Source organism: Oncorhynchus mykiss, chromosome 15, assembly GCF_013265735.2.
Source record: "Oncorhynchus mykiss isolate Arlee chromosome 15, USDA_OmykA_1.1, whole genome shotgun sequence".
NCBI lineage: Eukaryota > Metazoa > Chordata > Actinopteri > Salmoniformes > Salmonidae > Oncorhynchus > Oncorhynchus mykiss.
In genome coordinates, this window is record NC_048579.1 from 66,247,622 (window position 1) to 66,261,683 (window position 14,062).

The following is a 14,062-nucleotide window of genomic DNA, read 5'->3' on the forward strand; positions in this document are numbered from 1 at the left end:
GTGTAGCAGTAGCTCGGCAGAGCTGAGCGTATCATGACAACACAACAGTTGGTGTAGCAGTAGCTCGGCAGAGCTGAGCGTATCATGACAACACAACAGTTGGTGTAGCAGTCGCTCGGCAGAGCTGAGCGTATCATGACAACACAACAGTTGGTGTAGCAGTAGCTCGGCAGAGCTGAGCGTATCATGACAACACAACAGTTGGTGTAGCAGTAGCTCGGCAGAGCTGAGCGTATCATGACAACACAACAGTTGGTGTAGCAGTAGCTCGGCAGAGCTGAGCGTATCATGACAACACAACAGTTGGTGTAGCAGTCGCTCGGCAGAGCTGAGCGTATCATGACAACACAACAGTTGGTGTAGCAGTAGCTCGGCAGAGCTGAGCGTATCATGGCAACACAACAGTTGGTGTAGCAGTAGCTCGGCAGAGCTGAGCGTATCATGGCAACACAACAGTTGGTGTAGCAGTAGCTCGGCAGAGCTGAGCGTATCATGACGACACAACAGTTGGTGTAGCAGTAGCTCGGCAGAGCTGAGCGTATCATGGCAACACAACAGTTGGTGTAGCAGTAGCTCGGCAGAGCTGAGCGTATCATGGCAACACAACAGTTGGTGTAGCAGTTGCTCGGCAGAGCTGAGCGTATCATGACGACACAACAGTTGGTGTAGCAGTTGCTCGGCAGAGCTGAGCGTATCATGACGACAACAGTTGGTGTAGCAGTAGCTCGGCAGAGCTGAGCGTATCATGGCAACACAACAGTTGGTGTAGCAGTAGCTCGGCAGAGCTGAGCGTATCATGGCAACACAACAGTTGGTGTAGCAGTAGCTCGGCAGAGCTGAGCGTATCATGGCAACACAACAGTTGGTGTAGCAGTAGCTCGGCAGAGCTGAGCGTATCATGGCAACACAACAGTTGGTGTAGCAGTTGCTCGGCAGAGCTGGGCGTATCATGACAACACAACAGTTGGTGTAGCAGTTGCTCGGCAGAGCTGAGCGTATCATGACAACACAACAGTTGGTGTAGCAGTAGCTCGGCAGAGCTGAGCGTATCATGACAACACAACAGTTGGTGTAGCAGTCGCTCGGCAGAGCTGAGCGTATCATGGCAACACAACAGTTGGTGTAGCAGTTGCTCGGCAGAGCTGAGCGTATCATGACAACACAACAGTTGGTGTAGCAGTTGCTCGGCAGAGCTGAGCGTATCATGGCAACACAACAGTTGGTGTAGCAGTTGCTCGGCAGAGCTGGGCGTATCATGACAACACAACAGTTGGTGTAGCAGTTGCTCGGCAGAGCTGAGCGTATCATGACAACACAACAGTTGGTGTAGCAGTCGCTCGGCAGAGCTGAGCGTATCATGACGTCCGTGATCTTCAGGTTGTCCGACTTGGACGACCGTTCAAAAAATATTTTTCCCAGTCAGATCTCGTCCTTCCCAGTTGTCTTGAACACATTGAAGTCTGAGATTTCCGAGTTCTCAGTTGTTTTGAACACATTAGTCTCAGCAGAGAGAGAGAGAGAGAGAGCAGCAGAGGAGGATCCCTGCTCTGGTTTTCCTTTCCTCCGGTGAGTCCGACCAGAGAGGAGGGGATACACTGTCTTACACGTGGAACTTGAGTCACACTGCATCTGTCATGCACAAATTCATGACCAGAGAAAGTGAGATTCCTTGATATTAAAATAGACGAGCTGCTAATAATAAGAAAAAGGAAGGGCTGTCGATACACACGGCTACTCATTCATTTCAGCTGCAGGGTGAGTGGAAGTCGGGAGAAGAGCTTTTATGTTCTGTAATACTGTTGAATATTAACTTTAACATGAAGTCATAAAAACAGCAGCTCTTTGCTGTATTCTTTGACAGTCTCTTTATGGTCATGGTTTTAAAAGGTATGAAATCTCACGTAGGCTAGTATCAAACGTTGCTGTGGAAGATGTCGGCATGGTGATTTTTGAGCTATCCGATTGGCCAGTGCAGCGGGTCCACTTGATTTAGCCACAGATCTCCCAGTCCGCCGGGTAGGACGAGTTTGTGTTTTTAGACAAATGAAATGGTTGAACATGGGAACACTTGGCCTATCAGGTGCTCAGGGCTTCTGAATCAAGTGCACCCACCGCCGACAGGGCTTCAGAATCAAGTGCACCCACCGCCAACAGGGCTTCTGAATCAAGTGCACCCACCGCCAACAGGGCTTCTGAATCAAGTGCACCCACCGCCAACAGGGCTTCTGAAACTAGTGCACCCACCGCCAACAGGGCTTCTGAAACTAGTGCACCCACTGCCAACAGGGCTTCTGAAACTAGTGCACCCATCGCCAACAGGGCTTCTGAATCAAGTGCACCTACTGCCAACAGGGCTTCTGAATCAAGTGCACCCACCGCCAACAGGGCTTCTGAAACTAGTGCACCCACCGCCAACAGGGCTTCTGAAACTAGTGCACCCATCGCCAACAGGGCTTCTGAATCAAGTGCACCCACCGCCAACAGGGCTTCTGAATCTAGTGCACCCACCGCCAACAGGGCTTCTGAATCAAGTGCACCCACCACCAACAGGGCTTCTGAATCTAGTGCGCCCACCCCCAACATGGCTTCTGAATCTAGTGCGCCCACCCCCAACATGGCTTCTGAATCAAGTGCGCCCACCGCCAACATGGCTTCTGAATCGAGTGCGCCCACCCCCAACATGGCTTCTGAATCAAGTGCGCCCACCGCCAACAGGGCTTCTGAATCGAGTGCGCCCACCCCCAACATGGCTTCTGAATCGAGTGCGCCCACCCCCAACATGGCTTCTGAATCGAGTGCGCCCACCCCCAACATGGCTTCTGAATCTAGTGCGCCCACCCCCAACATGGCTTCTGAATCTAGTGCGCCCACCGCCAACAGGGCTTCTGAATCGAGTGCGCCCACCGCCAACAGGGCTTCAGAATCTAGTGCGCCCACCGTCAACAGGGCAACACAAATAATAATATAAATGTAGCTCATGCCTTCATCTTTGTCTTTTGTCCAGAAATGTTTGGTGATCGACTAGGAATGCCTTGTGGATGGCGATCGACCAGTTGGTGACCTGTGTCCTAAACGCTTTCCTCCTTTCCTCCCCTCTTACAGGTGACTAACAGCATGTTTAGTGCTACCAGAAAGAGGTTTGTAGAGGGGGTGGAGAGTGACTACCCCGACGACACTGTGTATTATGGCCAGACATCCATGTTCCCTCATCCATCAGACAAAGACGTAAGTGATGCTACCAGCATGTTACAACCTTTGACCCCCTATTATGCGGTGACTGATTCGTCAGTTGTCACTTAGTCAGTAAAACCCGTAGAGGTTGAATCCAGACTCCTTGGCTCTCTGTGGTCTGGATTCATGTGGGGGTGAACGGCTTCGTTGGAGTCATCTAAGCTTATGTTTCTGTTGCTATGACATTATTTTCAAAGCTGATCTTTTGGCGTTTCTGCTTTTCCTCAGTAAAGGTTTGGTTAAATGTGTGTCTGGTCGGGTGGTTTATAGGGAAGTGGACATGACTCATTCACTCTTAGTTACAGTGAATAGAGAGGAGTCACATGGTGACATTACTACATCCAGATATGGAACATCCTAACAGTGGTCTCTACGAGATGAACTCCTCTGAATCCTGGGCCTGCAATGTAACTGATCACATAGAGACCAGGTTAGATTTAAGCCTTCTGTCTAGACAGGATGACATCTAGAACAGGATGACATCTAGAACAGGATGACATCTAACCCGGTGTATCTAGACAGGGTGACATCTAACCTGGGCTATCGAGACAGGATATCCATAGAGAAGAGCAGAACAAGGCATTCATAACCCAGGTCTCAGAGTTCAATAGAGCCTTCACTCTGCATGTGTTCCAAATGGCACCCTATTCCCTATATAGTGCACTACTTTTGACCAGGGCTCCTATTAAAGGAGAATATGGAACTCAGGGGATAGGGTGTAATTTGGGACACAACCTCTGCCTGGGACTGCTTCCATTTGTTAATCAGAGGCCACATTGGAGCCGTTGGTGCCAAAGACCCGGGCAGGCCACCTTGATCTGGTGCCTGAAGAGTTTTCCTTCAGTTCTCTGGGAATGGAGGGGGGAATACAATCAGGTATGTGTCCCAAATGGACCCCTATTCCCTATGTAGTGCACTACCCTGTGGGCCCTGGTCAAAAAGTAGGGTGTTTATATAGTAAATAGATTGCCTTTTCAGAAGATGCCCAGGATGAACCATGTTGGTTAGTTGACACGTGTGTGGGAAGGAACAATGGACCTACAGTGTTCTCTGGGACCAGAGACGGGGCAGACAGCCAGGGACATAAAACCCTCAGTTAACAAGCATCTCTGTGTGCTGTGATCATCTCAGAGGTTCCCTTCATAATGATGGCTTCCCCTCCACCCTGTTAGTCAGACAAACATACAGGAAGGAGTCAGGAGAAGGCTCAGGAAATATGCTGACAGTCTCTTTGTCAAGTCTTTACCCCCAGTTCCTCCGGTCCTCTCTCCTGGCTAAGTTATGGAGAGCCTCAGATCTTCTCCTCCAGCCTGTTAGTCAGACAAACATACAGGAGTCAGGAGAAGGCTCAGGAAATATGCTGACAGTCTCTTTGTCAAGTCTTTACCCCCAGTTCCTCCGGTCCTCTCTCCTGGCCAAGTTATGGAGAGCCTCAGATCTTCCCCTCCAGCCTGTTAGTCAGACAGACAAACATACAGGAGTCAGGAGAAGGCTCAGGAAATATGCTGACAGTCTCTTTGTCAAGTCTTTACCCCCAGTTCCTCCGGTCCTCTCTCCTGGCTAAGTTATGGAGAGCCTCAGATCTTCTCCTCCAGTGCTGTTTGATAAGTAGCGAGGAGATGTTTTTTGAGAAAGGTTCTTGAGTCTGAGCACCTGTCATCATGTTCCCAGTCCCACAACAACAGACGTTGTTGTCAGTTGTGCCCACTACTCCAAGGCTACGGTCCCTCCCTGAGAAGAACCGACTGGACCCAACTCTGTGGGACGCAGAAGACTGACTGGAGCCCAACTCTGTGGGAGGCAGACTGACTGGAGCCCAACTCTGTGGGAGGCAGACTGACTGGAGCCCAACTCTGTGGGAGGCAGACTGACTGGAGCCCAACTCTGTGGGAGGCAGACTGACTGGGCCCAACTCTGTGGGAGGCAGACCGACTGGGCCCAACTCTGTGGGAGGCAGACCGACTGGGCCCAACTCTGTGGGAGGCAGACTGACTGGGCTCTACTGAACCTAGAGAGAGCATCTGTCCTGAAACCTGACCCGTCTGATAACAGCTCTACTGAACCTAGAGAGAGAGCATCTGTCCTGAAACCTGTCTGATAACAGCTCTACTGAACCTAGAGAGATCATCTGTCCTGAAACCTGTCTGATAACAGCTCTACTGAACCTAGAGAGAGATCATCTGTCCTGAAACCTGTCTGATAACAGCTCTACTGAACCTAGAGAGAGATCATCTGTCCTGAAACCTGTCTGATAACAGCTCTACTGAACCTAGAGAGAGATCATCTGTCCTGAAACCTGTCTGATAACAGCTCTACTGAACCTAGAGAGAGATCATCTGTCCTGAAACCAGACCTGTCTGATAACAGCTCTACTGAACCTAGAGAGAGATCATCTGTCCTGAAACCAGACCGGTCTGATAACAGCTCTACTGAACCTAACAGCTCTGCTGACTGGTGCTTCTCTATTGGATAGTTTAGACTCCCAGGACTTTAAAGAACTTCTAACCAGCTCCTGGTAAGCAGACACATCTGATGGGCATCTAAACTCTCTGTACAAGGAGCTTCTTAGCAGAGCAGTAGTGAAACTGGGAAGGGACTCTGACATCTAAAGGGTTATTTTGTTGCCAGCTAAACTGGACTCTGCTAGTGGGTGTGATGATAAATGTGTGTTATAACCTCAACGCTGTGATCACCTCTCATTTAGACGAGTGCTGAGGACATCATCATGTAATATACAGTTTAGCAGACAGCTTTGTGTCAGTCGTGCCTGCATACATGTTAACGTAAGGGTGGTCTCGGGAATCCAATCCTCAAAGATGTGCAGCTCAGATTGGACTAGGTTCTGGTCCCTTCATACCAGTACAGTGAGTAGGACACTTTGGTAGAAAGGATAACGAGATGGTCTGAGCCCAACCTCAGAGCGGGTCCAAGTCCTAAGTCCAGCCCAGAAACGTCCCTCGGGTCAGAGGTAACGGGCCGTGCTGATGGAATGTGACGCCAGCCTGCTCTGGGTTCTATAGGTGGGACAGGATTCCGGAGTTCTTGGGTTCAAGGAGCAGGTAGCAGGGCTCGGTTTAGTCCAGTCTGGAAGAATTCAGACAACTTCTCGTAGTCTGCTGTGACATACTGCTTCTAGTCAGAGGATGGATTTGTCTCAATATTATCCTCTCATCACACATTTGGTTCATATTTTTTTTACACACTTGTGTTCTGTGCTAAAGATATTCTCTCGCTGTGGGGTATAATTCACACCATTTGCATATTTCATGTGCTTAAGCAAATGACACCAGTTAATGCTGGTTCTGTTTCAGACCGTCATGTTTCTCAACGTTGTTTTCCTTGTCCCCTTTTAGACTGAACCAGAGAACTAAACACTGATCACATGATGCACTGACAGGCTTGTCTCATTTAGACTGAACCAGAGAACTAAACACTGATCACATGATGAACTGACAGGCTTGTTTCATTTAGACTGAACCAGAGAACTAAAAACTGATCACATGATGAACTGACAGGCTTGTCTCATTTAGACTGAACCAGAGAACTAAACACTGATCACGCGATGAACTGACAGGCTTGTCTCATTTAGACTGAACCAGAGAACTAAAAACTGATCACATGAACTGACAGGCTTGTCTCATTTAGACTGAACCAGAGAACTAAACAGTGATCACATGATGAACTGACAGGCTTGTCTCATTTAGACTGAACCAGAGAACTAAACACTGATCACATGAACTGACAGGCTTGTCTCATTTAGACTGAACCAGAGAACTAAACACTGATCACATGATGCACTGACAGGCTTGTCTCATTTAGACTGAACCAGAGAACTAAACACTGATCACATGATGAACTGACAGGCTTGTCTCATTTAGACTGAACCAGAGAACTAAACACTGATCACATGATGCACTGACAGGCTTGTCTCATTTAGACTGAACCAGAGAACTAAACACTGATCACATGATGAACTGACAGGCTTGTCTCATTTAGACTGAACCAGAGAACTAAACACTGATCACATGATGAACTGACAGGCTTGTCTCATTTAGACTGAACCAGAGAACTAAAAACTGATCACATGAACTGACAGGCTTGTCTCATTTAGACTGAACCAGAGAACTAAACACTGATCACATGATGAACTGACAGGCTTGTCTCATTTAGACTGAACCAGAGAACTAAACACTGATCACATGATGCACTGACAGGCTTGTCTCATTTAGACTGAACCAGAGAACCAAACACTGATCACATGATGAACTGACAGGCTTGTCTCATTTAGACTGAACCAGAGAACTAAACACTGATCACATGATGAACTGACAGGCTTGTCTCATTTAGACTGAAACAGAGAACTAAACACTGATCACATGATGCACTGACAGGCTTGTCTCATTTAGACTGAACCAGATAACTAAAAACTGATCACATGATGAACTGACAGGCTTGTCTCATTTAGACTGAACCAGAGAACTAAAAACTGATCACATGAACTGACAGGCTTGTCTCATTTAGACTGAACCAGAGAACTAAACACTGATCACATGATGAACTGACAGGCTTGTCTCATTTAGACTGAACCAGAGAACTAAACACTGATCACATGATGCACTGACAGGCTTGTCTCATTTAGACTGAACCAGAGAACTAAACACTGATCACATGATGAACTGACAGGCTTGTCTCATTTAGACTGAACCAGAGAACTAAAAACTGATCACATGAACTGACAGGCTTGTCTCATTTAGACTGAACCAGAGAACTAAACACTGATCACATGATGAACTGACAGGCTTGTCTCATTTAGACTGAACCAGAGAACTAAACACTGATCACATGATGCACTGACAGGCTTGTCTCATTTAGACTGAACCAGAGAACCAAACACTGATCACATGATGAACTGACAGGCTTGTCTCATTTAGACTGAACCAGAGAACTAAACACTGATCACATGATGAACTGACAGGCTTGTCTCATTTAGACTGAAACAGAGAACTAAACACTGATCACATGATGCACTGACAGGCTTGTCTCATTTAGACTGAACCAGATAACTAAAAACTGATCACATGATGAACTGACAGGCTTGTCTCATTTAGACTGAACCAGAGAACTAAAAACTGATCACATGAACTGACAGGCTTGTCTCATTTAGACTGAACCAGAGAACTAAACACTGATCACATGATGAACTGACAGGCTTGTCTCATTTAGACTGAACCAGAGAACTAAACACTGATCACATGATGCACTGACAGGCTTGTCTCATTTAGACTGAACCAGAGAACTAAACACTGATCACATGATGTACTGACAGGCTTGTCTCATTTAGACTGAACCAGAGAACTAAACACTGATCACATGATGCACTGACAGGCTTGTCTCATTTAGACTGAACCAGAGAACTAAACACTGATCACATGATGAACTGACAGGCTTGTTTCATTTGGACTGAACCAGAGAACTAAACACTGATCACATGATGAACTGACAGGCTGGTCTCATTTTTAGATTAAAAGGAACAACAACATAAGTAGTGAAACAGTGTAAAGCCCCATCATTTTGGAAATTAAACATTTCATTATTGTCACTTTCTCTGCTCCTGAAGTTGGTCGCTTTTCCTGATGACTGACAACCATATACACCTTTACCTGATGACAGTTAACCATATACACCTTTTTACCTGATGACAGCTAACCATATACACCTTTACCTGATGACAGCCAACCATATACATCCTTACCTGATGACTGATGACAGCCAACCATATACAGCTTTACCTGATGACTGATGACGGCTAACCATATACAGCTTTACCTGATGACTGATGACGGCTAACCATATACACCTTTACCTGATGACTGATGACAGCCAACCATATACAGCTTTACCTGATGACAGCTAACCATATACACCTTTACCTGATGACAGCTAACCATATACACCTTTACCTGATGACAGCTAACCATATACACCTTTACCTGATGACAGCCAACCATATACATCTTTACCTGATGACTGATGACAGCCAACCATATACAGCTTTACCTGATGACAGCCAACCATGTACAGCTTTACCTGATGACAGCCAACCATATACATCCTTACCTGATGACTGATGACAGCCAACCATATACAGCTTTACCTGATGACTGATGACGGCTAACTATATACACCTTTACCTGATGACTGATGACGGCTAACCATATACACCTTTACCTGATGACTGATGACAGCCAACCATATACATCCTTACCTGATGACTGATGACAGCCAACCATATACAGCTTTACCTGATGACTGATGACGGCTAACCATATACAGCTTTACCTGATGACTGATGACGGCTAACCATATACACCTTTACCTGATGACTGATGACAGCCAACCATATACAGCTTTACCTGATGACTGATGACGGCTAACCATATACACCTTTACCTGATGACGGCTAACCATATACACCTTTACCTGATGACAGCCAACCATATACATCTTTACCTGATGACTGATGACAGCCAACCATATACAGCTTTACCTGATGACAGCCAACCATATACACCTTTACCTGATGACTGATGACAGCCAACCATATACAGCTTTACCTGATGACTGATGACAGCCAACCATATACAGCTTTACCTGATGACTGATGACAGCCAACCATATACAGCTTTACCTGATGACAGCCAACCATATACAGCTTTGCCTGATGACAGCCAACCATATACAGCTTTGCCTGATGACAGCCAACCATATACAGCTTTGCCTGATGACAGCCAACCATATACAGCTTTGCCTGATGACAGCCAACCATATACAGCTTTGCCTGATGACAGCCAACCATATACAGCTTTGCCTGATGACTGATGACAGCCAACCATATACAGCTTTACCTGATGACAGCCAACCATATACAGCTTTACCTGATGACTGATGACGGCTAACCATATACAGCTTTGCCTGATGACAGCCAACCATATACAGCTTTGCCTGATGACAGCCAACCATATACAGCTTTACCTGATGACAGCCAACCATATACAGCTTTACCTGATGACAGCCAACCATATACAGCGTTGCCTGATGACAGCCAACCATATACAGCTTTGCCTGATGACAGCCAACCATATACAGCTTTGCCTGATGACAGCTAACCATATACAGCTTTGCCTGATGACAGCCAACCATATACAGCTTTGCCTGATGACAGCCAACCATATACAGCTTTGCCTGATGACAGCCAACCATATACAGCTTTGCCTGATGACAGCTAACCATATACAGCTTTGCCTGATGACAGCCAGCCATATACAGCTTTGCCTGATGACAGCCAACCATATTACAGCTTTGCCTGATGACAGCCAACCATATACAGCTTTGCCTGATGACAGCCAACCATATACAGCTTTGCCTGATGACAGCTAACCATATACAGCTTTGCCTGATGACAGCCAACCATATACAGCTTTGCCTGATGACAGCCAACCATATACAGCTTTGCCTGATGACAGCTAACCATATACAGCTTTGCCTGATGACAGCTAACCATATTACAGCTTTGCCTGATGACAGCTAACCATATTACAGCTTTGCCTGATGACAGCTAACCATATTACAGCTTTGCCTGATGACAGCCAACCATATACAGCTTTGCCTGATGACAGCCAACCATATACAGCTTTGCCTGATGACAGCTAACCATATACAGCTTTGCCTGATGACAGCTAACCATATTACAGCTTTGCCTGATGACAGCTAACCATATTACAGCTTTGCCTGATGACAGCTAACCATATTACAGCTTTGCCTGATGACAGCTAACCATATTACAGCTTTGCCTGATGACAGCTAACCATATACAGCTTTGCCTGATGACAGCTAACCATATTACAGCTTTGCCTGATGACAGCTAACCATATTACAGCTTTGCCTGATGACAGCTAACCATATTACAGCTTTGCCTGATGACAGCTAACCATATTACAGCTTTGCCTGATGACAGCTAACCATATACAGCTTTGCCTGATGACAGCTAACCATATTACAGCTTTGCCTGATGACAGCTAACCATATTACAGCTTTGCCTGATGACAGCTAACCATGCCGTATACACTGAACAAAAATAAATGCAACATGAAACTATTTCCAAAATATTTCTGACGTTACAATTCATAAAACCAGTCAATTGAAAATAAATTCATCGGGTCCTAATCTATGGATTTCACATGACGGAGAATAGATATTCATCTGGGCATAATTACCATAAATAATAGTTAGGGGCCTGGATCAGAGAAGCAGGCAGTATATCTGGTGTGACCAGCGTTTTCTCCATGCAGCACAACACATCAGGCTGTTGACAGTGGCCTGTAGAATGTTGTCCCACTCCTCTTCAATGGCTGTGTGAAGTCGTTGGATATCGTTCGGGAACTAGAACACGCTGTCGTACATGTCGATCCAGAGCATCCCAAACATGCTCAATAGAGTCACATGTCTGAGTATGCAGGCCGCTTTCAGCTTCCAGGAATTGTGTACAGATCCTTGGGACATGGGGTCGTGCGTTATCATGCTGAAACATGAGATGATGGAGGCGGATTAATGACACGACAATGGGCCTCAGGATCTCGTCATGGTATCTCTGTGCATTCAAATTGCCATCAATAAAATGCTATTGTGGTCGTTGTCCTTAGCTTATGCCTGCTCATACCTTAACCCCTCCGCCACCATAGGGCACTCTGTTCACAACATTGACATCAGCAAATCGCTCGCCCACACAAAGCCACACACGCTGTCTTCCATCTAGTAGAGCCAATTGGCCTGGTCTGACTGAGTGTAGGTGACGTAGCCTGTACAAGAGCAGCATAAGGGAGCCCTGCTTGTTTAACATTAGATACCATTTTATCCCACAAAACAGATTACTTTCTTTGTAAAGTGAATTAAGTAAGTAGTATATTTAGTAAGTATATTTTGACTTAAACCCCCCCTCCCCCCCCCCTACCAGTTTTCTTCTCTTGTAAGTGACCTGGAAGAGAAGTGAATGAATCTCCACTAACATGCATTTCCTGCTTCCTGTCTTCCAGATGCTGGCATCTCCATCCCCATCGTCGTCAGGTCAATTGTCGCAGCTTGGTGCCAGTTTATACGGGCCACAAAGTAAGCACTGCTTGTCCCTACACCATCCATGCATGGCTATGAACACTCCACTGCTGCTTAGCCTGCATTCTGGCACTGCCTAGCCTGCCTTCTGTCACTGCTTAGCCTGCATTCTGTCACTGCTTAGCCTGCCTTCTGTCACTGCCTAGCCTGCATTCTGTCACTGCTTAGCCTGCATTCTGGCACTGCCTAGCCTGCCTTCTGGCACTGCCTAGCCTGCCTTCTGTCACTGCCTAGCCTGCATTCTGTCACTGCCTAGCCTGCCTTCTGTCACTGCCTAGCCTGCATTCTGGCACTGCCTAGCCTGCCTTCTGTCACTGCCTAGCCTGCATTCTGTCACTGCCTAGCCTGCATTCTGTCACTGCCTAGCCTGCATTCTGTCACTGCCTAGCCTGCATTCTGGCACTGCTTAGCCTGCATTCTGTCACTGCCTAGCCTGCATTCTGTCACTGCCTAGCCTGCATTCTGTCACTGCCTAGCCTGCATTCTGTCACTGCCTAGCCTGCATTCTGTCACTGCTTAGCCTGCATTCTGGCACTGCCTAGCCTGCATTCTGTCACTGCCTAGCCTGCATTCTGTCACTGCTTAGCCTGCATTCTGTCACTGCTTAGCCTGCATTCTGGCACTGCCTAGCCTGCATTCTGTCACTGCCTAGCCTGCCTTCTGTCACTGCCTAGCCTGCATTCTGTCACTGCTTAGCCTGCATTCTGTCACTGCTTAGCCTGCATTCTGTCACTGCTTAGCCTGCATTCTGTCACTGCCTAGCCTGCATTCTGTCACTGCCTAGCCTGCATTCTGTCACTGCTTAGCCTGCATTCTGTCACTGCTTAGCCTGCATTCTGTCACTGCATAGCCTGCATTCTGGCACTGCTTAGCCTGCATTCTGTCACTGCCTAGCCTGCATTCTGTCACTACCTAGCCTGCATTCTGGCACTGCTTAGCCTGCATTCTGTCACTGCTTAGCCTGCATTCTGTCACTGCTTAGCCTGCATTCTGTCACTGCTTAGCCTGCATTCTGGCACTGCTTAGCCTGCATTCTGTCACTGCTTAGCCTGCATTCTGTCACTGCCTAGCCTGCATTCTGTCACTGCTTAGCCTGCATTCTGTCACTGCCTAGCCTGCATTCTGTCACTGCCTAGCCTGCATTCTGTCACTGCCTAGCCTGCATTCTGTCACTGCCTAGCCTGCATTCTGTCACTGCCTAGCCTGCATTCTGTCACTGCCTAGCCTGCATTCTGGCACTGCTTAGCCTGCATTCTGTCACTGCCTAGCCTGCATTCTGTCACTGCCTAGCCTGCATTCTGTCACTGCCTAGCCTGCATTCTGTCACTGCCTAGCCTGCATTCTGTCACTGCCTAGCCTGCATTCTGTCACTGCCTAGCCTGCATTCTGTCACTGCCTAGCCTGCATTCTGGCACTGCCTAGCCTGCATTCTGTCACTGCTTAGCCTGCATTCTGTCACTGCCTAGCCTGCATTCTGTCACTGCCTAGCCTGCATTCTGTCACTGCCTAGCCTGCATTCTGTCACTGCCTAGCCTGCATTCTGTCACTGCTTAGCCTGCATTCTGTCACTGCTTAGCCTGCATTCTGTCACTGCTTAGCCTGCATTCTGTCACTGCCTAGCCTGCATTCTGTCACTGCCTAGCCTGCATTCTGTCACTGCCTAGCC

General features: G+C 47.3%; 1 protein-coding gene across 3 annotated transcripts in view; it reads left to right on the forward strand.

Annotated features, from left to right (window-relative positions):
• The window catches only part of LOC110490589 (CCR4-NOT transcription complex subunit 2), an 84,323-nt gene that overhangs the window by 27,503 nt on the left and 42,758 nt on the right, over positions 1–14,062 (forward strand). For 2 of the 3 annotated variants that reach the window (XM_036945003.1, XM_036945005.1), the window contains exons 2-3: positions 3,103–3,225; positions 12,321–12,393. In XM_036945003.1, the coding sequence (XP_036800898.1) occupies positions 3,103–3,225; positions 12,321–12,393 (196 nt within the window). The remainder of the gene's footprint in view (positions 1–3,102; positions 3,226–12,320; positions 12,394–14,062) is intronic. The other variant, XM_036945004.1, reaches the window with a different exon arrangement.